This window comes from Desmodus rotundus, chromosome 8 (genome assembly GCF_022682495.2).
Source record: "Desmodus rotundus isolate HL8 chromosome 8, HLdesRot8A.1, whole genome shotgun sequence".
Taxonomy (NCBI): Eukaryota; Metazoa; Chordata; class Mammalia; order Chiroptera; family Phyllostomidae; genus Desmodus; species Desmodus rotundus.
This window is the reverse complement of record NC_071394.1, coordinates 127928831-127955378: the sequence shown is the minus strand read 5'-3', so window position 1 is coordinate 127955378 and position 26548 is coordinate 127928831. Positions and strand designations below refer to the sequence as shown.

Genomic DNA, 26548 nt, shown 5'->3' with positions numbered 1-26548 from the left:
ATTAAAAATAAATAAATGCTAAATTTTACTAACTCCCCTTTCACTGCTATTGAAGTGTTCATATGCTTTTTACAGGATGTTAACTTACTGGATACAATGTGATTTCGTGAGAAATGCAGTACTTTGATTCCTGCAACAAATCTTCATTCTATAAGATTATTCTGTCCTTAACTGTCTGAATTCTACCAGGTAGGAAGACCCTTTTAACTCTGGTTTCACCTGTGACCGCGCAAGACTAGCTAAAGTGAGTAATGCCATCAGGCTGCTGGTCACACTTAAAACGGCCTTCAAACCTAGACAGCACAGAGTCCCCCAGCAGGAACTTCCCCTCCATGTCCTTTCCCTACTCCAAACGTGGCAGCCCAGCTCCTCCACCAGGCCTCCCGCAGCCCTGTTCCTAGGGGCCGCCTGCCTCCTGAGAGGTTCGTGCCCGACATGCCCCAGGCCAGGCCCTCCGCAAGCAGCAGCCGGGCGTCCGAAGTGGTGGGGCGCGGGGCCACCCTCGGACAGAGCAGGCGACCCGGAGGGAGGACGCGCCGGCCCCCTGCAAGGATGGCGGGACCCGCGCCCGCGACGTTTGCGCCCAACCCCGCCGAGCCCGCTCACCGTGAGCCGCGAGAGACCGGGCCGGAGCTCGCGGGTTTCGGGGAAGCAGGACTGCCCACCAGGACCTCTGCCTCTGGCGGCGCGAGAACAATGACCGGACAGGAAGTGCCTCGAGATGGGCTTCCGGCTCCCCAAGTCGCCAGACCGGCCTCTCTAGGAACCGCGGAGGTACTTTCCTCTCGATGGGTGTCCACTATCGCTCCAGCCGGGGAGTGCCGGTAGACCATGGCCTTGGGCCTCAGGGAGGGGGCATCCCCAGGCTGGGCAGGGGCAGTTAGGCGAGGCGAGTACCCAGGAGCCCGAGGCCACAAAGCATTCATCTGCAAAAAGCCCTGATAATTTTGCTCCAAATGTTTTATTTGGAAAATATCAAACGGCACAGAAAAACTGGAAGGTACAATGAACACCTGTATCCTCCATCTAGACTCAACAACCATCACTTTGTCTCGTTTGCCTTGTACTATATATATACTGAAAAGCATTTTTTTTGAAAGTTGTAAACATCCAAACACTTCATTCCAAATACTCCAATACTCAATCCCTTAATAATATTCTCCAAACACCATCATTACATGTAAGAAAATTAACAATAATCCCCTAATATCCAGTTGTATTCAAATTTTCCCAACTGTCCTAAAATATGTATTTCATAATGTTGTTTTTCCAAATCAGTTTCACAGACTGCATCTGATTGTATCTCTTTAGTCTGTTTAATTATTATTTTGAAATTATAGGTTCACAGGAAGTTGCAAATGCCTTCACCTAGTTTCTCCCAACAGATGTCTCACATAATTAAAAAATCAGAAAGTCAGCACTGGTACAATGTGCGTGTATACTTGTCATTTCGTCACATGTATAGATTTGTGTACACCATCAAGATACACAACTGTTCCGACACCACAAAGACCTCCCCAGTGCTACCGCCCCCTCCCAGCATCCCCAACCCCTGGCAACAACTGTTTTTCATTTTTGTCACTTTAGAAAATTCTATCAATGAAATCATATTTGACCTTCTGAATTTTTCACTCAGCATAATTCTCTTGCAACTCACTCGAGTGACTGGAGGTACATCACATCACCCCGTTTTATTGCAGAATAGGGAGAATTCATGGTATAGTTACACCAGTTTGTTTCAGCCACCTGCGGAAGGTTATTTAGGTCACTTATGAATTTTGATTATGAATAAAATTGCTATGAACAGTCAGGTACAGATTTTCATGTGAATATAAGTTTTCATTTCTCTGGAGGGTGATGCTCAGGAGGGTAAATACTGGGAAGAAAACTGCCCAACTATTTTCCAGAATGGCTGTGCCATTTAACATTCCTGGCAAATATGAGATCCAGTTTCTCCACATCCTTGTCAGCATTTGGTGTTAACACTATTTTTTAAAAAGCCATCCTGTGGTTATTTTTAGCTTGCATTTCCCTAATGGCGAATAATGCTGAACATCTTTTCATTTGCTTGTCATCTATACTTTGATGAAATGTCTGTTTGATTTCTGCTCATTTTCTAATTAAATCTATTTATGACTGAGTTTGGAGAATTCCTTATATAGTCTAGATACAAATCCTGTATGGATATATGACTTGTAAATATTTCCCCCCTTCTGTAATGTCTTTGAATCCTCTTTAAAGTGTCTTTTAAAAAGCAAATCACTTTAATTTGATGAGATCCAATTTATCGTTTTTTCCTTTTATGGGGGATGTTTCTGATACAAATCTGAGTTTTTTGCTTAGACTTAGTTCACGATTTTTTTTTTTTTTTTTTTTTTTTTTTTTTTTTTGCCTATGGACATCTAATTGCTCTAGCAGCATTTGCTGAAAAGGCCCCCCTTTACCAATTTCATTTGGCACCTTTGTCAAAAATCAACTGGGCATTTGTGAGTCTATTCCTAGCTTAGCATCTTATGGCTCTTTAGTACCTTTTAGAGACAACTTCCTCATCCACTTTGTATAACTTTTACTGTTAAATTTCATACATATATAAAAGCAGAGAACAGTACAATGAACTCTCAATACTCATCCAGCTTCAAAGATTATTATCCCTCCCTTTTCCATCACATCTTTTTGAAGAATGCAGTTTTTTAATACAATATCCCATGTTCTGATTTTTTTCTTGTGGTGTCATTTATCTTGTTCTTTGGCCTCTTGTGTTTCCTGTAAGCTGGGATCCAAGAAACCTGAATTCAGGTTTTACTTTTGGCTTATTGCATCACACAAGGAGGCACAGTATGTGAGCTGTTTTTAGCCTTAGTGATGTTGCATTTCCTAGAAAAGATTTTTAGAGAGGGGGAAGGGCAGGGGAAAGGAAGAGAAACATAAATGTGAGAAACATCCATCAGTTAGCTCTCACACATGCCCTGACCAGGGACCAAATCCGCAACCCAGGCATGTTCCCCGACGGGAATCAAACCAGTGACCTTTCGCTTGGCAGAATGATGCCCAACCCAGCCACGATGTTCAGGGTGTTGCTGTTGCATTTTAATTAGGTAAGAGGTAAATACTAGCTCTCCCCGTTGTTAAAGTACACGATTCCTTTAGTAACCATTACATAATCTGGAGTGATCCTCCTTCTGCAGCATGGATATAAAGCATTTCCATATTCAGTACCTCATAACAACTCTGTGAGGTAGGTAGTCTTCCTCCCGATTTACAGAGGAGGAAATCAAGGCTCCAAGAAATAAAAGCATTTGTCCAAGGGAAGTTGCAGCTTGACTCAAAACCGGGTCTTCACGCTTTTAACCTTGGGCTCCTGTCAGTTTCCACTCTTCTGTGTCTTTCATTCTAATGAGGAACCAGCCCCCATGGAACTTTGGGGTTGAATTAATAATACTTATTATCATCAACACACTACTTCAACACTTACTAGTATTAGAACACACAACCCTGATGCTAAGGTATAAATGGTCCAGCTGCAGACCTGAAGTTTTGAGAAGTACAACGTAAGAGAACTACAACACGAAATTACCAACTCAAGAATACAGGCTGAATTAATTTCATAAATATACAAAAGGGAAGATGGAATGAATGGTTGGTTAAGGGAATCATGGGCCTGACTGCCCAGAGGTGGATTCTGAATTGGTGTAAGGAGAGCCTGAAGGGCTCGGCTGAGTGAAGAACTCATGTTGCTGAGTGCTGGGACAGAATGCTGTTTCTAGAGTAACACGCTGTCTAGTGTCAGCTGTGACAAAATGGTGATCAGAACTGAGAACGACAGTAGCAGGGATAGGGTGCGAGGTAAGGACTTTTCCCCGTGAACAAGGGACGTGGCATAGGACTGTTCTTCCATTCTGGCACTCTACACCCACGAGGCTTCAAATTCAAAGGTTGGAAGAAACTTTGCCTTGGTATCAGTGCTAATGGCTGGACATACTATTTTCCCACAATAAGCCAGTATTGTTACATAAAAACAAACGAGGCATATTGTCTATGAATTCACTTAAATATGTTTAAAGTCCTCTTAGAGTGCTCAATCCCGGTTAGCCGTCCACCACACTTCCCCTACTATAAAAGTGAACACCTTTCGAGTGTCAGAGTCTGAACAAACATAACATTATGCCACGTTCCAGATTTTGACTATACCTCTTTTATCCAATCTCACTGACAACAAAATGACTTCAAAAAGCTCACTTAATCCTCATAACCACCCTGTGAGGTAGGCATCATGCCAGTATTTGACTGACAGAGAAACTGAAGCTGATTTAGTAACAACACACAGCTTGTAAGAGAAAGAGCCAGAACCTAAACCTTGGTCTTCTGATTCCAAATCCTCTTCTTTTCTTTTTTTAAATAAAGCCTATCTTTTTAATTAACTAATTTATTTATTTTAGAGAGAGGAAAGGGGAGACAGAGAGATTTTTGTTGTTTCAATTATTTATGCATTCACCGGTTGATTCTTGTACGTGCCCTGACCAGGATTTGAACCCACAACCTTGGCGCATCAGGAAGATACTCTAACCAACTGAGCTACCTGGCCAGGGCTGAACCCCACACTCTGGCTCACCCAACTCCATGTCTGACATGTCTCAATCTACTGTCTCTATAGACTTTCTACAGCAGTGATTCTGTCTTTAAAATGTGTAATATACACATCTTCAGAAACTTCCACTTCTTAATACAGGTATTTTTTGCTATCGCTTACAATATCATTCCTTCTTAATAAGCTCTAAACCCAATTTCTTCAGTCCTCAATTGCTCTAAGGTCTCTTTCTAGGTCAGAACAAATGGTCTGGAACAGAATATCCTTTAACTAGAATTTGGTTTTGTTTTGTAGTCTAAACAGTCTAGAATAACTTTCTTCCTCATGCAACTTTCTTGAATATAAGAGGCAATCACATTTTTTTCCTATTAAGAACCATATACTGCCATTTCTCCAACAGTTACTTAAATAGGCAGAAATTGTATTCCATTTTACACATGACACTAGATTTTCTGAATCTCTATCTTGGGCTCAGCTCACTGGCATTGTGAAGCCAAGAGAGTTCTTCCACAGTACAGACCTTTTGTTGAAGATGAAGGTTCGCTGTCTGATTGAATTCTTTTTCAGACTCATCACATTCACAGAGTTTTTCAACTGTATGAATTTTCTGATGCACAGTAAGGGTTTTTCTTTGCCTGAAAACTTTACTGCAATCATTACACCCATATGGTTTCTCCCCCGTGTGGATTCTCTGGTGGCCAACTAAATTCCTCTTAGATGTAAAAGATTTACTACACTTCTCACACTCATACGGCTTTTCCCCAGTGTGCATTCTCTGATGTACGACAAGATTTTTATTCTGACTGAAGTCTTTTCCACACTCACTACATTTATAAGGTTTCTCTCCAGTGTGGATTCTTTGATGTACCATGAGATTTCTACTAGAGGTAAGGACTTTTCTACATATATGACACTCGTAGGTTTTCTCCCCACTGTGAATTCTTTGATGTTCAATCAGATTTCTGTTGTAAGTAAAGCCCTTCCCACACTCATTACATGCGTAGGGCTTCTCGCCGGTGTGGATTCTCTGATGGGCTACAAGGTTCGAGCGGTAACTGAAGACTTTCCCACAGTCACTGCATTTGTAAGACTTTTCCCTTGTGTGGATCCTCTGATGTCCAATGAGGCTTTTCTTCAGAATGAAGCATTTGCCACACTCGTTACACTCATAGGGTTTCTCACCACTGTGGATTCTCTTATGTTCAATGAGGTTTCTGTTGGAACTGAAAGCTCTTCCACACTCACGGCACCCAAAGGGCTTCTCCCCGGTGTGGATTCTCCGATGCACCAGCAGGCTTGAATTGTAACTGAAAGCCTTCCCACAGTCCTCACATTTGTAGGCTTTTTCCTGTGTATGAAGTTTCTGATGGACCATGAAACTCTTGCTCATAATGAAGGTTTTCCCACACTCGCGACATTCATAGGGCTTCTCCCCGTTGTGGAGTCTCTCGTGGTCAATCAGGTTTCTATTAGAACCAAAGACCTTGCCACAATCTTTACATTCATAGAGATTCTCTCCCGTGTGGAACCTCTGGTGTAAAAGGAGGCTCTTTTTAAGAATGAAAACTTTCCCACATTCATTACATTCGTAGGGCTTCTCCCCATTGTGGAGTCTCTGGTGGTCAAAAAGGTAAGCGCTCTGCGTGAAGGCTTTCCCGCAGTCAGTGCACTTGTAGGGCTTCTCTCTGCTGTGCATCCTCTTATGGTCCATGAGGTTTGACTTAGAACTGAAAACCTTCCCGCATTTCTTACAACCGAAGGTCTTCTTTTCTGTGTGTACTCTCTGGTGTAAAAGGAGGCTTTTGCTCCGAATGAAAACCTTTCCACATTCCTTACATTTGTATGGGTTCTCTGCGCTGTGGAGTCGCTGGTGGTCAACAAGGTAAGTGGTCTGGGCGAAGGTTTTCCCACATTCATCACACTTATAGGGTTTTTCCCCAGAGTGGATTCTCTGGTGCAAGATGAGGCTCTTCTTCAGGATGAAAGCTTTCTGACATTTGTTACATTTATAAGGTTCTTCCCCTTTGTGGAGCCTCTGATGGTCGACGAGGTAAGCATTCTGAGAGAAAACTTTCCCACACTCATCACATTTATAAGGCCTCTCCCCCGAGTGGCGCCTCAGATGTATAATGAGGCCTGAGTGCCTGTAGAAGCCCTTTCCACACTCCTTGCACTTGTACGGTTTCTCCCCGGTGTGGATTCTTTGATGGTTCAGAAGGTAAGCGCTTTGAGAGAAGGCTTTCCCACACTCGTTACACTTATAAGGTTTCTCCCCAGAATGGTTCCGTAAATGCATGAGAAGGCTTGAGCGCTGAATAAAGCCTTTTCCACACTCCTTACATTTATGAGGTTTCTCGCCAGTGTGGATTCTCCGGTGGTTTATAAGATGGGAGATTTTATTGAAAAGTTTACAACATATATCACATTTATAAAACTTCTTTCCTTCAGTACCCATTAAATTTTCAGAAAGAGCTGAACCTAAAACTAAGCTTTCTCCAAATTCCTTCCCTTTTTGGCCTCGTTTTTCTGGCAGCGTCCTTTTCCTCTTGTCTCGGTCATGGAGGACGCCTTTCTCCGCTGTATCTCTTTGACTTGATCCCTTTCCCCACTGACTTGCCAAAGCTTGCCATTCACACTCTTTCTCAAAATCAAGGGCCTGGGGAATGCCTCCCTGAAGTCTTTTTGATGTTCCTTTCTGGGAGTCCACTCTCTGAGATATGCTTGACTTTGACGTGACCTCCTCATTCGCAGTCATGGTCTCCCATTCTGGTAAAAAGAATTAAAAATCCAAATGTTACCAAGTCCCTGTGTTAGTGAGAACAAAATCTTCTAACAAGCTAGAAGGATACACTTTTATATGCATACAAAAAGAAGAAACTTTTCATTAAATGAAGGTACAAAGCAGAATGCTACATTGATGGAGCGTTATAAATGGGTTAACACAGAACTCATTTGGAGCTACATCTAACGCTTTGCCTTGAGGAAGCAGATGGAAAAATATAATTGATGTTGAAAAAGCAGATGCAAGGTAGAATGAGAGAGAGAACGTGGGAGGTGGTTCAGGCCTGAGGTCCAGAAAGTTGAAAGGAACAAGAAGAATCATTTGTCTATAAAGAATTGTCATTTTATTTTCTACATGCTAGGAAGATGGGACTCTAAAATAAAGAAAATGTACCTAAGGACTCTGAAAGGCAATTTTTAATTTCAAAGAGTCAAGTGCATAAACACTTTTTAATTACTTGAAAGCAATTAACCTACAAGAAAAAATCCATTAAAAAGCAACTTAATGCTTAGAATTATGTATTAACTCCCACTATTCCTTTTAAACTTAAGAAATGGAAATTTTAAAATTATTTTCTCAAAAACATCAGGTATGGGTCAGCTTTGCTCATCTAATTAGACATGAAAGATAAGAGGGAGAGGCTGGAGGTGGCGCTGGGTGACATGACGATGACTGCTGAGGGGTACCAGCGTTGGTGCAGGGGTGATGACGATGTTCTGAAACGGGCTGTGGGGACGACTGCACAGCTCTGTGAGCTCACTCACAGCCACTGCACGGTACCCTTTACACGGTGAGCTGTGTGGCACACACGGGAAGGCTATGAATAGGATGACCACTAAATACGGGGCAAGATTTCAAGCATATTAATAACTAAAGAAATGAAAAATGAACGAAGGTAGTATTCCTCACCTACCTAGCAAAGATTTTAAACACTGACCAAATCACAAGCACACACAGGGAAAATGGGCCCCCTTCTGCTCTGTTTGTGGGAGTATGAACGGGTACATTATTGACAGGAAGCAGTTTGGTAACAGTATCAACATATAAACTCTACCAGAATGTTTGACCCACATCACCACAGCTGAGATACTAAGAGATACAGTCTCCTAAATATAAAAATATACAGTATAAATTACTATGGACAATAATAATTTATTAATGCTGCTAGGTACAAAATTAACATACGGAAATTCATATTTTCATATATGCAAACAACAGTCAATTAGAAAACACCAGAAGAGATTCCAATTCCGAGGAACCAATGTAACCGGAAACACACGAGAGCTACATGCGCGGGGCTTTAAAACAGCCCCGACACGTACGAAGGCAGCACTGAACAACTGGCAGGGCACATCGTGTTCTTGAATAGAAATTCAGCATCCTAGAGCTGTAAATGTAAGGCATGATGCAGACAATGGAATGCCATGCAGGCGTTTAAACTGAGTGTACAAAACTGTGTTTCAGCCCAAATTACATCAGTCCATTAGCTAATTACGCAGTCTTCCATGTCTAGTTCTCCAAACGAAATCTCCTTTCCCCTCTCTGGCCAGCACAGAGCTACCTTCCTCACGGCCCTCCCCAGGCCCCAGGGATGGACCTGGCTGCAGCCGTCGCCTCTCCACTGCAAGCAGCGCAGGCCCCTCTCCCACAGCTCTGTCATCTGCCTTACTTATTCCAGGCCTGGCTCCCGGGCCACAGGAGGCTACTCAACGACAGAGCACCTCATTCCCACAGTGTCACCACATGACAGGTGCTTAATGTTTGCTAGAAGCACAAACAACTAATAAGTTTTAAAAATACGCTTATTACTAATCAAAGAAATCCAGTTGGGAATAGATACTGTAACTGTAAACAATTAAATAAGCAACAATTCAAAAGAACGGGGGTACTTGGCACCAATGAAGGCAGAGAAAAGGAGCAGTCTTCTGTCCCGATGGTTAGAGCCGGGAGGGCAGAAACCACTGGGGAAAGCAATGTGGCAGTACGAGCCAGAGCCTTCCAACAACTCAAACACTTAGGCCTGGGAATTCCACTTCTAAAAAGTAATGAGACATAAAGAAACGTCTTAGGCATATAGATAGATAGATGGTTTTTACAGAAATTATCTAAAATAAGAAAATGGCTAACTGAATTATGGCAAATTGTGTAGCCAACATAGATAATATTTGCTGAGAATCTGTAACAGTATGAGTGAGAGAACACAAGGAACACAGGCTTTAAAAATATACACACACACACTCACTCAAACACACACTTAAAACAATGTAAAAAAAAACCCCTCAAATACACAGAAAACAACAGAAAGATAATATATCAACATTTTGAAAGTAGTTGTCTACACATAGTGAGTTTAAGGTTTTCCCCCTTCTTTCTGACATTCTGTTTTCCATAGTAAGTATATGCTCCTTTCATAATCAAAAAATACACAAAGGCTGATGAAACAAAGGTGAGAGTTACAGGAAGAAAGGCTCCTTACCTAGGGAGGTCACACTCCCGTAATTCTCCAGCATCACATCCCAGTACAAGGCCCTCTGGATGGGTCCCAGACACGCCCACTCCTCTGCAGTGAAGCACACAGACACCTCTTCAAACAGCACCAGCTCCTGAAATAAAGGTGTGTGTGTGGCCATCCACACCCAGGAGCCCCCTACTGAAAGGCTCCTTCCACACTGTGAGGTCAGGAGGTGGGCAAGAGGTAACAGGGAGTTAGAAGGAGGCCCCGTGTGACGTCTGTTTTCTAATAGCACGGACCTTGACATTGAGATGGGAACTGGACCAGGCACTAGGGTGAGAGGACAGTTGAGCCACACTTAGGTGGTGCAGATCGGGCCTTGGGACGGAAAAGGGACGCAAACCTCACCTGGGGCTGGGCTGTTAGGAGCATGAGTGCCATTAATTGATTTCTTGGGTTCTCTTCCTGGAAAAGGGCAGAAGCTTCAGGGGCAGGAGCATCTGAGGAAAGAGGAAAAGCTGCATGGAGATTTCTGCTTTCCTGTCCACTATTCCACGCCCAACATCTTCTACAAACATGGAATTCAGAAAGACCCAGAACTCTCATGTCCAGGCTATGATGGCTATAAAATGACCTATAAACCTTTTTTGGGTGACCCCCTTGTGCAGGGCTGGAATAACACCGAGAGCATGAATAAGAATGGATAAAAGGTCAGGGACCCAGACCAGGACAAGAGGGAGAACAGAAGAGCTTGTTACCATAAGGAATTCACACAGAGGGCAGGAGAGGAAGCAACTATCTGGGAGCAGACGGATACGCCACAGTAAGGGTCCAGAAAAGAAAGCAAGCCCAAAGCCAGGGCTACTAAGCAAGTACCATGCTGAGGGTCCTGGGGGCTGACCTCCGCTGGGTCAGGAAGAGGATCTGGGCAAATTTTGGATGCTGGGTGGCTCCCAGTGGGCACCTGAGGGAGTGCTGTTCCTGGAGTGTTCATGCCCCCCTGGAGAGGGTCCTGGTCCAGGACAAGGACTGGAACCTGCGAACAAACAAAACAAAGTAAGTGGCTCTTCTTGTACCTCCAGAAAATGGACTCACCTAACCACCTTGGACCGCTTTCTGCCCATAATCTACAACTGTGAGATCAGAGAGACCCACCTCAAGTATGGAGCACCAAAACAGCAGTAAAACTCTGCCTTGAGAACAACGGAGCTGCCCTCCAGCCCCACTCACGGCACTGGTGACCTCTCCCAGAGGAGACTGACCACAACGGTGGAAACAGAAGCCAGACCTGGGTGTGGGTTAAGGAGGGAACTGGAAGTAACAAGCAATGATTAAGAGCATGTGTTTTAGCTTCAGACCTAGTTTGAGATAAGACCTGATTCAATATACTCCTCTACTTATTTACCCCTTTACTTATTCCCTTCCTGCTCCAATAGACGGAACATTAGATTAGGAGTTGAAACACTGGGTTTTGCTGCCAGCTAATGTCTGACCTAAGGCTATCCAGTGAACCCTTTTCTGCCTCTGTTTTCTTTTCTCTCAAATAAGGATGCATTAGTGATGTGTAATAAAATATACGGCTCTAAAATTCTTGATTTTTATGACTAGAACAAACAAGCCCATCTTTGGTGCCATTGTCAAGTTGAAGTTCTGTTTCAGACTTCTAACAGAAATGTTTCTAGTGGGCTACAGATTGACAATGATTGCACACACACTGGAAACCATATTCAGATCCCAACTGAATAGTCAAGGATAGAAAACCTTATCAGAAGCAAACATCTCAACCCAGTCCTCTGGTTCCCAGAAGCCCTAGTAGGGGCACGCATGGCACAGCCTCGCCAGATCTAGAGAGCTTCACTCTGATTCTCTCACTGCCTTTTAACTCCAGCTTATGTCGTCGTTGCAAACAAAGAATGCACATGCTTCTGTTCAGGAGAACGCTTAGCAATTGCAGGTTCTTCGGGTTCTTGAACCAAGTTCAGCATTAACAAGCACCACCCAGGAGGACGGAGAGTAGTCGATGCCTTTGTGCTAATTCTAAACTGGGCCCAAAGACCCAACCACGATTTCATTTTCCTGAAAAAGTATTTTGTGGTCTGAACAGCTCATGAACCTGTGTCCATTAGTTTAGGGCTGCTTATGTGCTATTAATTTTTACACCCTCACCCTCCAGCCCAGCCTGCCCTGCCGTAATTCTCTCCTTCCTTCCGTCCCCAACTCTTCCCCTTCCCCCTTTCTCACTTTTAGTGCTGGTCCATCAAGGTCTTTCTGCAGTTCCTCCACCAGGGCCACAGCCTCCTCACCACTCCCAGGGCGGTGGATCTGCACCCAGGTCCGAATCTCCCCAGGCAGGATGCTCAGGAACTGCTCCAGCACCAGCAGCTCCAGGATCTGGGCCTTGGTGCGCGCTTCTGGCCTCAGCCACCGGCGACAGAGCTCCCGCAGCCGGCTCAGCGCCTCCTGGGGTCCCGATGTCTCATGGTACCGTAACTGTCTAAAGTGCAGGTGGGAGGTCTCCCAAACGGAGGAGCTGCTCCCTTGGAAGCTGGTTCCCCATTTCCAGGTGTCATCCTTCCCTTTAACAAGACCCTCCTGTCTCAGAGCACTGGGGGACCAGTTTTCTCTTGTCATTGTCTTCATGCAAGAAAGCCTCCTCTCCAGGCCTCTCAATCCTTGCTTGACTTCTTCTTTAGAGCTTAGAGAACATCACCTACGAGACCTCAAAAAATAATTGTTAAAGTTAACTCGATGAAACAACCAAGTTTTCCAGACCCCAGTCGGCCCCCGGTGATGAAGAGAACCTCCCCAAAGGCAAGGTTCTCAGCTCTGAGCAGGGCCTCCTTTGACAGAAGGCCCTGCCCAAGGTTCTGGGCACACTGACACAGGACAGCCAGACCACTGCTGAAACCATGGACATGCAATCCTTTTAATGTTCAGTCACGGTGTCCTTTACCTAGTACTCCAACCGTGGGCATCCTGGCTGGTCCTGTGTGATGCTGAACAAGTCACCTCACCTTGGAGTCTTAGTTTCTTAACCTGCAAAACAGGAGTGATGACAGTTCCTATCTTCTAGACTTCTTGTAAGAATTTGATGTCTCAATACCTTTTAAGTTTTTGAACACTGCCTGGTATATGGATTCTCATGTTAGTTATCCTTCTGTAACTCACATTCTTTCCTATGTTCTGTAGCATCAACAAGGAATCATGGTGTTACTCCTGATACAGATGAGATAAAATCCTAATACCTCAATTAACAAAGAAAAGCTGGATTAAGTTCTGTGTAGCTTTATTGTACATACTTTAAACTCTCTGGAAATTGTTCATTGTGTTAATCAAAATATTTAGACAAATCTGAGTAAGATTTTATTTTGCAAAATTTAGGCTTGTTGCTCTCTAGAAATCTTCTGGTTCTTTTTTAGAAATAACATTTAATTTTCTTATTACAAAACAAAGTTTCTAAAACCAGAAAACACATACAGAACCAGAGAATAATCACCGCTACAACTGGGACTATGTTCTCCTAGTCCTTGCTCTCTGCACCAGTTTGGATCACAAGATTGGATACAACTGTACTTACTTGTCACTCGTCATATTAAATACTCATCGTTACTTTTAAGAGCGTATGAACCCATTCATACTTAAGGAGTCCCCTGCTGTTATGTATTTAGATTATTTATAATTTTCCCCTTTTATAAATTAGGTCACAACTATCCTTACTAATAAATTTTTGGTTACATAATCTGTTCATTTCTTCAGGAAAAATTCCCAGAAAAAAAAAATTGTTGGGCCCAAAAAGGTACAGATAGTTTCAAACGTTTAAGATTATAAGGATTATATCACTATCAGTGACATATGAAAGGACCTTCATTAATTTTACTCAACACACAGACCCTCGAGGCTCACGCTTACAGCTGAGTGAAGGGAGCAGAATTAAGTATGCAATTTTGACAGATGTGTCAGCATGGCGAACAGGAGGTCGCACCACTCGGAAGGAATTCGTGAAGGCGGGTCAGAACTGGACTTTAAAGGGACAAATGGTAAGACCACTGCAGTACTAGGAAAGCCGTTCCGGGAGGAAGGAAACTGGAATTTCAAAAGCAAAGGAGTGCAGCACATGCAGCTGTGTCGGAAATGTGCTTCGCACACCAGAAGAGGGCAGTAAACTTCGGAGGTGAGGTGGCAGGAGCAGAGTGGAGAGATAAGCGGAAGTCAAATTCTGAAGACAGTTGAGAGGCAGAACAAGAAGGTCATCGCGTACTGTAAGTGACAAGCACCAGTAAAGAGGTTTTACATTTTTTCTGTGTTTTTTTAAAAATAGGCAATATATGGACTTGGTTCAAAATTTAAAATTGTAAATGCACGCTGTGTAAAGTTTCTCTCTCCTTATTAGCTTCTTATGTATCTTTCCAGTTTATATGTATCAATGTATACGAGTATGTGCAAATAACTGTTTTGTACTTCTTTTTTCACAAAGGACACACCATGAATCATGTACTGCATCTTCCTTTTCTCAATTAACAATGTATCTCATTGATCTTCCTTGTGGGATGCAGAGCTCTTCCCTCTTTTTATGAATGCATTTACCCATCTCCAGGACTGATCCATAAAATAAACAGTTCATAAGCTGGACTTCACTAACACAAAAATCTTCTGCTCCGCAAAAGGCAATGTCAAAAGAATGAGAAAAAAAGCCACAGATGGGGAAAAATATTTGCAAAAGACATTCATATCTGACAAAAGACTATTATACTTTGTATATTCCATACAAAGAACTCTTAAAATTCAGTAATATGAAAACAACTCAAATTAAAAATGGCCCTAAGACCTTAACATACACCTCTTCAAAGATACAGATTCCAAATAATAGCATGAAAAAAGGCTCCACATCAGATGTCATCAGGGAAATGCAAATGAAGCAACAATGAGATGCCACCACACACCCATCAGAATGGCCAAATCCAGAACACTGACAGCCCCAAATGCGGCTGTGCGCTGAGCCAACAGGAACTCTCATTCACCGCTGGTGGGAACGCGAAATGGTGCAGCCGCTTTAGAAGAGGGTTCGGCAGTTTCTCACAAAACTGAACATGCTCTTACCACATTATGTAGCAATCGTACCCCTTGTTATTTACCCGAAGGAGCTGAACACCATTGTCCACGCAGAAACCTGCACACAGATGTTCACAGCAGCTTTGTTTGTCATTGCCGACACCTAGAAGTGCCCAGGTGTCCTTCTGCGGGTGATTAAACTGTGGCACATTCAAGAAGGAATATCATTCAGCACTAAAAAGAAGGAAGGTACTGAGCCGAGAAAAGACGTGGAGGAAACTTAAATGCGTAGTACTAGGCGACAGAAGCCAACTGCCGAGACTGCAGACCATACAACGGCCACCACAGGGCATCTCCGACGGCAAAACCATGAGGGGCGGGGCAAGGAGGGATGAGTAGGCCGGGCGCTGAGGCCTTTCAGAGCCGGGAAACCACTCCGCGTGTTACTACAGGGTGGGGCAAACGCAGGCTCACAGTTGTTCACACGGAAAATAATTTAAAAACTCTGTGTTTCGCGCACTCACAACTGTAAACATCCTTTTGCCCCACCGTTTATACGGTGGATGCACGTCATTATATATTTATCAAATCCCAGAGTGTACAACAGAAAGAGTGGCCCCTAACGCCACCTGCGGACTCCAGATAATAGCGAAGTGTCAGTGTGGACTCATCAGTGGTAACAAATGCGCCGCCCTGGTGGGGGATGCTAACGTGGGGGAGGCCACGCATGAGTGGGGGCAGGAGTGCAGGGGAACGCTCAGTACTTTCTGGTCAACTTGCCTGTGAACCTGAACTGCTCTAAAAACGTAAGGCCTATTCAAATAAATACCTGCGTACATACACACACACATTTAACCTGGGAAAGCGGGTTTCTAAGTAATGTTCCACAGTAAATTACCTGAACTCTATTTACTCTTACTTTGCAAATACCTACACATACATTTTGTTTGCTTCTCACAAAAGGTTTCTGCGTCATGAGTTAAAAAGAACAAAAGGCTCCCAGGAGCTAAGTCAGGGGTGTCAAACTCATTTCACCAGCGTGGGGGGGAGGTGGAGGCGCCACATCAGCCTCCCGGGCACCTTCAAAGGGCCGAATGTAATTTCAACTCCTTTACAGTTAAGGGGTAGTTACATTTATTCAGTCCTAAAATTATCTCAGCCCTTTGAAGGCGGCCATGAGGCTGATGTGCCCCCCCCCCCGGGGTGTTTGACACCCCTGAGCTAGGTGATTCCCTGGAGGCCACTCAACTAATTAAGCTTCATGAGCGAGTTCTGAACTCAGGGTCTCTTAACTCCAAAAATCCAAAATAATGTCATCTAAGAAGACTTCTGAAACCTAAACAACTATTCGAAAGCAATGGTTTCCAAAGAACACTTCATGATCAAGTTCTAATGTGGCAAGCTGTAAAACGAAAATAAAACAAAAATTGTATATAGTCACCTATTGGTTAGCAACGACCTTTCTTACAAAGGACAGCATTTATTGTGAGTTTTAGGGTTTCAGGACTTAGTGTTAAAATACACTTTCTGAAGTCATGCTGCTCCGGTAGTTTAAGTTTGCTTTTTAAATACCATTATACTACTAAATTAAAAGATGGGACTCGGTTCATCCCTCAAAAGGGGGAAGAAGTCCCGAGGAGTCCGGGAGCCACTGCGCCAGGGGTGTTCGTGGGCATCAGCCTCCGGGAAGAGGAAGAGCAGGAGCCTCGGCTGCGGACCCCCGGCTACCGAAGCTTCCGTTCTCACAGGGCAGTTCGCGCGGTGGCGCCAGCGCCGGTCCAGACCTGGACTAACTGGTGCCGTCTGGGAGACCGCCCCAGGCCTGCAGCAGCCTAAGCCGAGGCCACGGGGCCCGCCTCCACCCGGAGCTGAGGTGGGACGGTGCTGGGGGCCCACCCGGGGAGGAGCGCACCGCCCATCGAGCCCCAGGCCGCACCCCTGGCTCCCTCCGCGCATGCCCACCCGGCTCCACCCCTCCCGCTCACCCGGAGCTCCCGCGGCTCCAGCCTCGAGGACCGTCGCCTAGGCGCCAGGACGCTGGGAGATGACTCGAGATCGGGACGCGACGGCAGCCGAGGTTCAGAATAATGGAGGACCTGCGGGTACCGCGACTTCCGGCCGCTCGCCACACCCACCCTGCCCATCCCCAGCTCTCTAGGAAGCCGCGTCTCTATGGTTCCTTGCTTTTCGCTGTAGGAGACCCGGAATGCCGCAGCTCTTGCGTCCTTGGGTCTTGGTTCCTCCCAGCGAATGAGTGGGGGGACTGCTGCGTTGGGGACACGAAGGAGGCAGAGATGAGCCACATGGCTCTTGTCCTCAGGAGGCTTGCTGCCTCCGGAAGCAGCCGGACCTTTCTGATTTAATTTGTATTTCAATTGAGGTTGTTTGGGATTAATTTCTCATATTGGCCTCCTGGGCACCTTCTCCCATCTACTCTTGAACCTATGGCAGTTTAACAACATGGCTTATAAATGACCCCCTTGTGAATATGCTTACTGTTGGTGTATCTCTTGCCCACACGATGAGATAGTGACCCACTTGATCTCGGAGCAGCAGACCAACACGACCCTGCCTTTGCGGTTCTCCTGTTCAACGCTGTCTCCTCTTGGCAGGCGGGAAGCCGACCTTCCACTTCGGAGAGGGAAGAGTGATCCCGGGTCCTTTGTCATAGACCAGTGGCACACAGTTTGCACTAAAACGGCCCTGGCAGAGCGGGTTTGGGAGGAAGACGAGAAGCACACCCTTCACACTCAGACTGGGATTTCCACATCAGTTCATCGAGGTGCCAAGGTCTCAGCCCCATCGAGTACTGTCAGCCCTCTGCCTCCAGCCTCTGCTCAAATACCTCTCTTTACAATGTTTATGCCTTTACACCAAGATAAACAGAACTTCATTTCCTCTGATAAGACCCTATGGAAAATATCCACAACAAAGAATGAATCTCAGTCACCCCCAAAGGGCATTTATTGGGTTGACACATCCCTGAACATACCTGGTGTACTTATCTGGAGGGTTTCCAGAGAAATAGAGCCAATAGGAGACAGATGTAAGGGACTGGCCCACATATTCTGGAGGCTGAGGAGTCCCAAGATCTTCGGTCAGCAAGCTTCAGACCCAGGAGAGCCAAAGGCACAGTCCCAGTCCAAGTCTAAAGGCCTCAGAGCGGGAGAGCTGATGGTGAAAATCCCAGACTGAGTCCAAAAGCAGGGAAAGACCAGGCAGGCAGACAGAGAACAAATCCTTCCTCCATGTTTTTGTTCTCTCCAGGTGTCCAACAGACTGGATGAGGCCACCCACATCCACATTTGGCTGCACTCTCTGGACACCCCTAAGGTTGTCCCCTTTGAGGGGCAATCTTACGTAACTTACTGGAGGGGCAGGCTGAAAGCCCTCCATTGTCTGCCTTCTCCGGGAACTACCTTAGCTCCAAACACAGGCAGCTGAAGAAAGTCCACCTCACCAAGATCACGCTTCCCTTCCGGGTGCTGTGGCAGAGCTTGCATTCAGTGGCTGCTCAGTGAAGGAGGCCCAGACCTCTCAAGTGTGGACAATTTTGAAAGGTAATCCCTGTCTAACCAAGTCTGAAGCCAACAAAGGCCACACAGGTAACTCTGGGACCACAACAGCCAACTCCTCCCACTACTAGCCCTGCTTTCTTCCCTCTCTACGGGTGTTAGTCCCAGTAATGCTCTCCAGCAAATTTGCTGCACGTTTTCATGTCTGAGTTTACTTCCCATAAAGCTCAACAACAACCAATTAGATAACTTCATTTTTAAGGTTGTATTCATTTTTAAATGACTCCCATGCATACTTGGAAATGTACATACTTAACTAATTTCATGTTACTTTCACTGGGGTGTAGCCCTATAAACATCTGCTTCTTATGGAGATCTCAGTTCCAGTGCTCCACCTCTTCTAAGCCCCAAAACTCAAACCCTGCTCTTGCGGCTGATAAAATCTAAGTCCCTTGGACCAAGGCCACCAAACTGCCTCATGTCACCCAAGGCATCATCAACCACTTCGCTTTCTGGCTTCCACTTCATTTTCTGAGGATTTATGTCACTTTGTTAAAATTCCTCTTAAAGGATGCTTAAGTTTCATCTAGTATTTCAGGTTGTTTTGTAGTCAAAGGGCTTTATGATTATCCGACTTACCGTATTGTCCTATTGTATCTTTTGAAAACATCAGTCTCTGCTCAATTCTGTGGTTAAACCCACACCGCAAACGTGACAGCATTTTCTTTCAGACGCTGTAAACTGGTTGCTAATTTGTCGTGACTATGCAAACTTTGGTATATGTCTCAGTAATTTCGTGATCCAGAGGCTCTCTGAGGAAAAATCGATAATTATCACAAAACCAGTCATGTAAGGAGGCAAGGCTCCCAATGGAGTTTTTTCTCCAATCCCCACTGCGAAAGTTCCGTTTTATAGATCCGTAGGCCCTGCTCCAGACACGCTGTCTTGGTGGGCCTGGGGGAGTTCATCTGAACGTATGAAATTACACTGGCCTTAGTTTCAGAGGCCGGCCACAGCATTTGCATGTCCACAACCCATATAGTCAAACTGTGCCACTGGGACTTGGAATGGTCAGTGGGAGGACAGAGAACCAGTCAGGTCCTGTGTCCATGTGGCCAGAAGGGAGTCATCCGTTGCTTTTTTACCCCTCCCAATCCTACCGTCTGAAGCTGAAATGGACTTTTGGGGGAACCCGGCACGTTTCATACAGTCAACTAAAGTCTACACAATAGTGAGGCCAGAGAAGAGGTGGGACAACTGGCTGGACAAGTCCTCAAAGGAACTCAGGAAGGACACTGTCTAATGGCCAGAGAGCTCTCGTTTTTGTAAAGTATGAAAATAACAAGCTTCATTTGCATTTGAGTCAGAAACAAGCCAGATCACTTCTTCATTCCAAAAGCAGCTGCTTAAAGAAAAGCTAATGGAATTGTTTTCTTCCCACTCTGAATAAAGGAAGGAAGCAAAAAGAAAAAAGAAATCAGTGATATTTATACAAGCAAATAACAGCAGATATTTATTGGTGGAATTACAACTATCCCCTGCAAAAACAGTTTTATAACGTCAGAGGTGATTAAAGAGAGTCTAGTTTCTAAAAACGATCTAACAATATGAGGATACTTATTTATATTCAATTGAAAAAAATCAACAAAGGAAATCTGTGGATACAGAGCTGAAATGAAATTTACTCTTACAGATTTAGACTCAATGGAATTACCCAGTGATTTAATGCTCCTTTTGGTTTCAATTTTCTTCTCCACTCCTAGTAAGACCTAACATAGTACACACCATCAAGGAAAAGTATCTCTATGCCTAGGGAGACACTGTCCTCTCTATGCAAGATTCTGTCTCTCATATTTCTTTTTAATCAAAGCTATATAAAATGAGACTTTTTTTCACACTTTTTCTCTCAACTAAAAAAAGACACATGTATTTCTATTCCATACAAGAGCAATTCTACATAACCAGGATGTCTGTGGCTAAAATATACTACTGCCTCTTCATGTTCCTCAGGAGTACTCGGGGTACTAAAAACACAAGTGAATAAACGTGAGTGCCCAGGAAGCCAGTAGATGACAAGAACAGGGATGAGTGATACGCAGTAGCTGAGCGATGCCCATTTCAGAAAAGCTGGGTTTGGGATGGAGAATAGAGAAGAAATGGCAGTAACAGGTTGAGGAAGATGAAAGCTAACAACTGAGGGACTGCGGGGGAAGCGCTGCTCTTAGAGAACCACCAGGCTTCCCCTAGAGCAGGAAGCTGGAAAAAAGAAAAGAAACATTCAAAGAGACAGACCCTGAATCCCAGGGGCATCCTGAAAGGGCTTGAAAAGAAGGTAAGAGCTTCGAACTCTGCCTGCCTGAAGGAAGTTGCTGGTAGTCTTGGTGTGCTCTAGAGGAAGGTGGGTGTTTGGTTCAAATTATACGGCAGGATATTTATCTAAAACGGTACAGGGACCTCTTAGCAATGTGTACTCCTGCAGCTCCAGGCAGGTACCAGCCTAGGAGACGGTGAGGTCCTCCTCAGAGGTCTGTTAACTTAGTTTGCTGGGGGAAGCAATTGTGAAGATTTGCATTCCAATCTCTGGGTCTGAGAGGACACGGTACCCACCCTTCCTAGAGGTATTTACCCTCGAAGGCTGCAACGTCTTTCAAGACAAAAGAGGAAGCCTATTTGAGGAAAGAATTCCAGACCCTATGACACAGTGATGGGAAAGTGTCGTGTTCAGAGAATACCTGCTCAGAAATACAGGGTCAGCATTTCGGCGCCAGCAACTCTGCCCAGCAATAGTAAGTGCTCACAGCATAAGCCCCGACAGGCACATGGAGAGCTAACTGCCCGTGTTCCTACAGAGGTTTGGGCAGGCTAGTCTGAATTGGGCACAGCAAGCTTCCACACAGGTGATCAGCAGGTGCGGTGGGTGCTGTGACAAAAGGCGTGGAATACAAATTGTGAAAGGAACCGTGACAAGGGCGAGATGATGGCAGTGCCATTTGCTGTTCTGATTAGCTACTGCCACACGTGGATTCCCCTACCCTCGTGCCCGCCCAGACTGCTGGGGACGTCGCTACATAAGGTGACCAATGATTCAGTCCTATCCCCCGAATGCAGCAATCTGTTCCGGAGCCTCCGAACCTCGCTTTGAACAACTGTGCAAAGAGGGACTATTACATCATAAAATGATGTGTAAGCCAGCATCCTATGAAAATAGAACAAAACCAGACAATCCTTTTTTATACAAATATACCCTTCATATTTCACAATTCCTTCCTTCCAGTAACAGCAAAGTAAATATATACATAGTCCTTAAAACTAAATAATAAGGTGCAGAGATAGGCCATAAATTGAACTTAGAAAAGACCTATAGCACCTTCCTTATGAAACCATATGAAAGAATTGTGCAGACACACCCACCTTTCACAGAAATGGCCACTCAGAAGAATCCCAACTGGTCTCCCACTCATGGATACAACCACCATGGTGGGCTGAGGCACTTTGGTAGAGGAAGCAAGGACTTGGAAGTCAGATCTGGGTTCAAATCCTGGCTCCAACCACTTATTAGCCAGTCACCTAACCTCACCGAGACTCAGTTCTCTTGTACAAACATTATGAGCATTAAATGAGATAACGCAACCTCAACAGTCCCCGAAACGATAAACTATGAACACAAAACAAATGGCATCAGGCTTAGGGACTCGCTGTGTAGGGAGAAAGAGGGATGCTGAGTTACGTATGCAGAGAGTCTAAGTGTTCCCAGGGGGATTTTGAACTAAGCACTTAAAAGTTTAAAATGCTGGTTGAAAACAATCTTCTGGGAGGACTGAACACAGAAAGCCAGAGGAAGCTAGGGAGCACCTACGGTACTGACCACTGAGCATCCCTACCTTCTTCTAGGAAAGGCTTTTCTCAGTGATAAACGGAGAAAGGTGACAAGAGTCTCAGCTTCTTTCCCCACTCCCAGAGTTTGAAGGAGTTGTGGGCGGAGCTTGAAGCGACAGCCACCATCTTGCAACCATAAGGCTACAAAACATGAAATCCAACAAGCTGAAAATTATGGAGTTGAGACGGAAGTTTGATAAATTGCTGAGCTGCCAAACAAAATTTGGAATGGCTTACCTCTAGACTTCCCCTTAACTAAACAATGTTCTTGAGGTTTAAGCTGCGAGTACTTGGCATCGTGTTCATTACACCTGAAAATATCCTCAATGCTACCTTAGGTAAACCTCTTCTGGAATCACTCTTGCTAAGTGTTTAGAAACACTGCCCCGATGTCCTACACTTAAGCAATTATTATTCACCACGTGCCGGGCTGCCACACATTACATGCATTTGTATCTCATTTAATCCTTGCAACAACCCTGTGAGGTCGGTAGTTATTCCCTTTTTACAGATACATCTGAGGCTAAGAGCAGTTGGTGACTTGTCCAAAACTGGCAAGCTGGTGTGTCACTTTGGAATGAGAACACGTGTGTCTCTGACCCCAAAGGCCACGTTTTCAGCTACTAAGCTCTACATACCGTGTGAAGACAGTCCTCCTCTAGGGTTAGGTGATGCTGACTGTATCTTTTCAAAGGCTAGGAACCTGCAGTTATTGCAATTCCCTAGGAGCACATTTTTGCCACTTTTGTAGACATCTGTGGGAAAGATGGAGCCCAGGCAGGTGTCTGTTATCTGCAGATCCCTAGACAGCTGTGGGAGAGGGAGATATTTAAATTTTCGCTGTGCTCTTTTAACCTAACAGTGATTAAGGAAGTGGATATACATTTTGTTGACAACCATAAAGTCGGCTTTTCTTAAAGCTGAACAAAGACCGAGGACTGCTGTTTCCGCTTCTACTGAACAGGAAACAGGCTCTCAAAGGAAGTGACTGGCTCTTGGCTGCGCTGCCACTAAAAGCCAGCACGAGGGTGCAATTCCAGGACGTTAGGTCTATGTTCTATGCACCTTCCCCAACATGGTGTAGGGAAGATGAGCATGTACTCACTGCATTTAAAAAATACTGGACTTTCCCCCAAGTATAAAAAAGTATGTGCTCATTGTAGAGAAGTCTAAAAGACACAGAAAGGTATAAGGAGAAAACAGACGCACTCACTGCCCTGTAGCCCAGAGATAAGCACTGTTAACACTGTGGTGGGGTGCCACTTCTTTCCCGTTTTCGTCCAATGCATAAAATGTTTTTCCCCCCATTTAGACCATACTTCACTGTTTTCTCTTTCTTTTATCTCCCATTTTATCTAAATCATTTCCCCCATGGCATTAAATATTCTTTAAGAATCTTTACAGTGGCTGCAAACCATTAATTTAGAGCCTGTGAAAACCTAGTTTTCTTCCTTTAATTATACACCTTCCTGGCATGAATCTCTCATGTATTAATCAGTCTGCTTCTGATTACTTTCCCTGTATGGATTCTTAGAAATACAATTAAGGTTGATGATACTGATAACCTGCTTTTCTGAAAAGTACCAATTAGTCCTCCTACCAACAATATGTGCTATTTATGAGGTTTCTTTCTCCTCAGAATGTTTTCTCTGGTGTTGAATTAGCTGTGAGCTGTAACGATATGCTTTTCCACACTCACTGCATTTATAGGGTTTCTCCTTAGTGTGGGTTCTCAGATGTAGAATGACTTGGGAAGTCTGCCTGAAGGTCTTTCCACATTCGTTACATCTATAGGGCTTCTCTCCCGTGTGAACTCTCTGATGATCAATGAGGTTTCGATTAGAAGTGAAAGCTTTCCCACACTCGCTACATTTGTAAGGCTTCTCTCTACGATGAAGCCTTTGATGTTCATTAAGGGTCTTCCTTAAGATGAAAGCTTTTCCACACTCATCACATTCATAAGGCTTCTCCCCTGTGTGAATTCTCTGATGGTCCATAATCTTTGTATTAGACACACACGTTTTCCCACATTCCTTGCATTTGTAAACTTTTTTTCCTTTGTGCATTCTCTGATGTTGAGTAAGGTTTGAGCTACGGCTGAAGGCTTTCCCGCATTGGATACAGGTGTATGGCTTCTCCCCAGTGTGAACTTTGTGATGTGAAATGAGACCTGAACTCCGACTAAAAGCTTTCCCACACTCCTGACATTCGTAAGTTTTCTCCTCGCTGTGGGTACCCTGGTGCCGAACGAGGTGCGACTTACCACTGAAAGACTTCCCACACGCACTGCACGTGTAGGGCTTCAGTCCAGTGTGGATTCGCCGATGAACAACAAGGTTGGAGCTGTGGCTGAAGGCTTTTCCACACTCCTTGCACTCATAGGGCTTCTCTCCTGTGTGGGTTCGCTCATGTACTGTAAGGTTCGCGCCCTGACTAAAGGCTCTCCCGCACTCAGCACAGACGTGCTGTCTCTTTCCAGCCTGAACCCCCTCGTTTGTAGCAGGACTGGAGCGCCGGCTACCGTCTTTTCCAGATTCTTGGTCACTCACTCCTGGGAGTGCCTTACTGTCTTTAACTGTCTTATGTTTGAAGCTTCTTGTCTTTCTCCTCATTTTCTCTTGCGTGGAGCATCCCAGTGGCCTTCTGAGTCTTCTTTCCCTTCAGTGGAGCTTTCTAGATTTTGACTTCCTTGGCAACACCTCTGTGGAGTTCTCTTGGAAGTACGAGATTCTGACGTTTCAGAAATGATACTTTGGAATCATTACCTCCTCAGTGCCAGTTTCACCATCTGACAGAACAAACAGAAATTATACACGTCACCTGTTCTACCATAGTAGTGGAAGAAGAATGACCCAAGGATAACAAGATGTGGCAGGCCACAGGGTCTCACATGGAAGAGGAAGTGTTCAAAGGAAGGGGGAAATGATCAAACAAGATGAGAAAATGACGTCGGACAAAGAGGCCAAGGTAAAGCCTTATGGACCAATAGGTCCAGCATCAGAATGAGAATGAGTAGTATAAAATCCACCCTGCTTTCTTCCTGTCTCATGCTCTACTCCCAGAATTGGAGCCAACTAGTCCCTAGAAAAAAATGAACTGAAAGATCCTTAGTTCAGTAACTCAAATGACTAATTTTCAGATCATTTTGGCTTTTAGTTCATATTGACCTAGTCCCCTAGTACCAGTAATGCAGTGGCTGGCACAAAATAGTTGCTGGAGAAATGTTCTATAGAATAGCAACTGGGATTCTGTCTCAGGGTATGCCTAAGATCTCCTTTTTTGCTCTAGTCGCAGTAGTAGGCCCCTGTCTACGTTGCTCTTCGGCTCTGCCTGGACAAGGGGTGACACAGTCCTCGCAGCATCGGAGCCTGATCACGTCATAGCCTGCTCTGCCTGCAGCCATGGGTGCTGGTCCAGTCTGTCGGCTTTGCCCCAAGCTATCACCCTGACAGATGAGTCTGCTGGGTGAGCCTGAGAGGCTGCGCAGGGAACGGGGTTAGTTGAGGCACAGCGGGGGAACTCTGATAGCGCCTCCGTGCGTGGCATAATGATAGTGTTTCTGAAGGTGGCAAAGGGTGAGAGTAGGGGACAGCATAACCAGAGGCGCTGATCACGAAACCTATGTCAGGAATGAGCATGTGGGTTTTAAAAATTTGTACTGAATTTATTGGGGTGATATTGGTTAATAAAATTATACAAGTTTCCGGTGTACAATTATATATCATCTGTATACTGTACTATGTGTTCACCACCCCAAGTCAAGTCTTCTTCTAACCCCTTTCCCCCTTCTACCTCCCTACAGGTCTGATGTGTAACTCTAGACATACACATACATAACCCTAGCAGACCCACAACTCCCTGAGACTGATGGGTATGTGTTCTGATGTCAGGACCACCATTCATTTCAGGCTATAAAGAACCCATAATGGGCTGAGTGCTACTGAGATACACACACACACTTACCCGTGGAGGTTGTAGTCCTTTAATTTGCCAGGGTCACCTTCCTGTTCAGGTCCCTCTGAGCAGTGGCCACATGGTTCTTGGTTATTGATTCACTGCAATGGAGTGAAGAATAAAAGATAAGATTTAAAAATAAATTCCAGAGACACAGATGAGTAAAATGTAAAAACCGAAAGGAAGAAGAAAAAGAAAGAAAGAAATGTCAGGGGACCACTGGCTCTCAGGAAAAGGCCTAAGACTGAAGCATGAAACAAAGGCTGACACCGTAACAGCAGACTTACAGATCTTACCACATAAACCTTTCTGTGCTTCAGACAACCCTGTAACAA

General features: G+C 44.7%; 2 protein-coding genes across 11 annotated transcripts in view; both read right to left on the bottom strand.

The window, feature by feature from the left end:
* LOC112309799 (zinc finger protein 197) overlaps window positions 1-16969 on the bottom strand; it is a 56098-nt gene extending 39129 nt beyond the window's left edge. For 4 of the 10 annotated variants that reach the window (XR_008427574.1, XR_006656248.2, XR_006656247.2 and 1 more), the window contains exon 1: window positions 607-699. Coding sequence is in view for 6 of the 10 variants with exons in the window: in XM_045199834.2 (XP_045055769.2) it covers window positions 2857-2874; window positions 5106-7351; window positions 9844-9970; window positions 10228-10319; window positions 10696-10855; window positions 12061-12459 (3042 nt within the window). In the remaining 4 variants the exon portion in view is untranslated. Of the gene's footprint in view, window positions 1-606; window positions 700-956; window positions 2875-3863; window positions 7352-7961; window positions 9403-9843; window positions 9971-10227; window positions 10320-10695; window positions 10856-10974; window positions 11131-12060; window positions 12539-12772; window positions 12856-16853 lie in introns of those variants that run through there. The other 6 variants (XM_045199834.2, XM_071222124.1, XM_071222133.1 and 3 more) reach the window with 6 other exon arrangements.
* A 2915-nt stretch (window positions 16970-19884) lies between these two features.
* On the bottom strand, window positions 19885-25042 carry ZNF660 (zinc finger protein 660). Its single transcript, XM_071222134.1, has one exon. The coding sequence runs from the start codon at window positions 24869-24871 to the stop codon at window positions 23876-23878; it is 996 nt and encodes a 331-aa protein (XP_071078235.1). The 5' UTR covers window positions 24872-25042; the 3' UTR covers window positions 19885-23875.
* Window positions 25043-26548: the final 1506 nt, after the last annotated feature.

Coding starts and splice junctions, on each gene's coding strand:
- ZNF660 (XM_071222134.1), bottom strand. CDS start 24,871: ATGAGGAGAAAGACAAGAAGCTTCAAACATAAGACAGTTAAAGACAGT.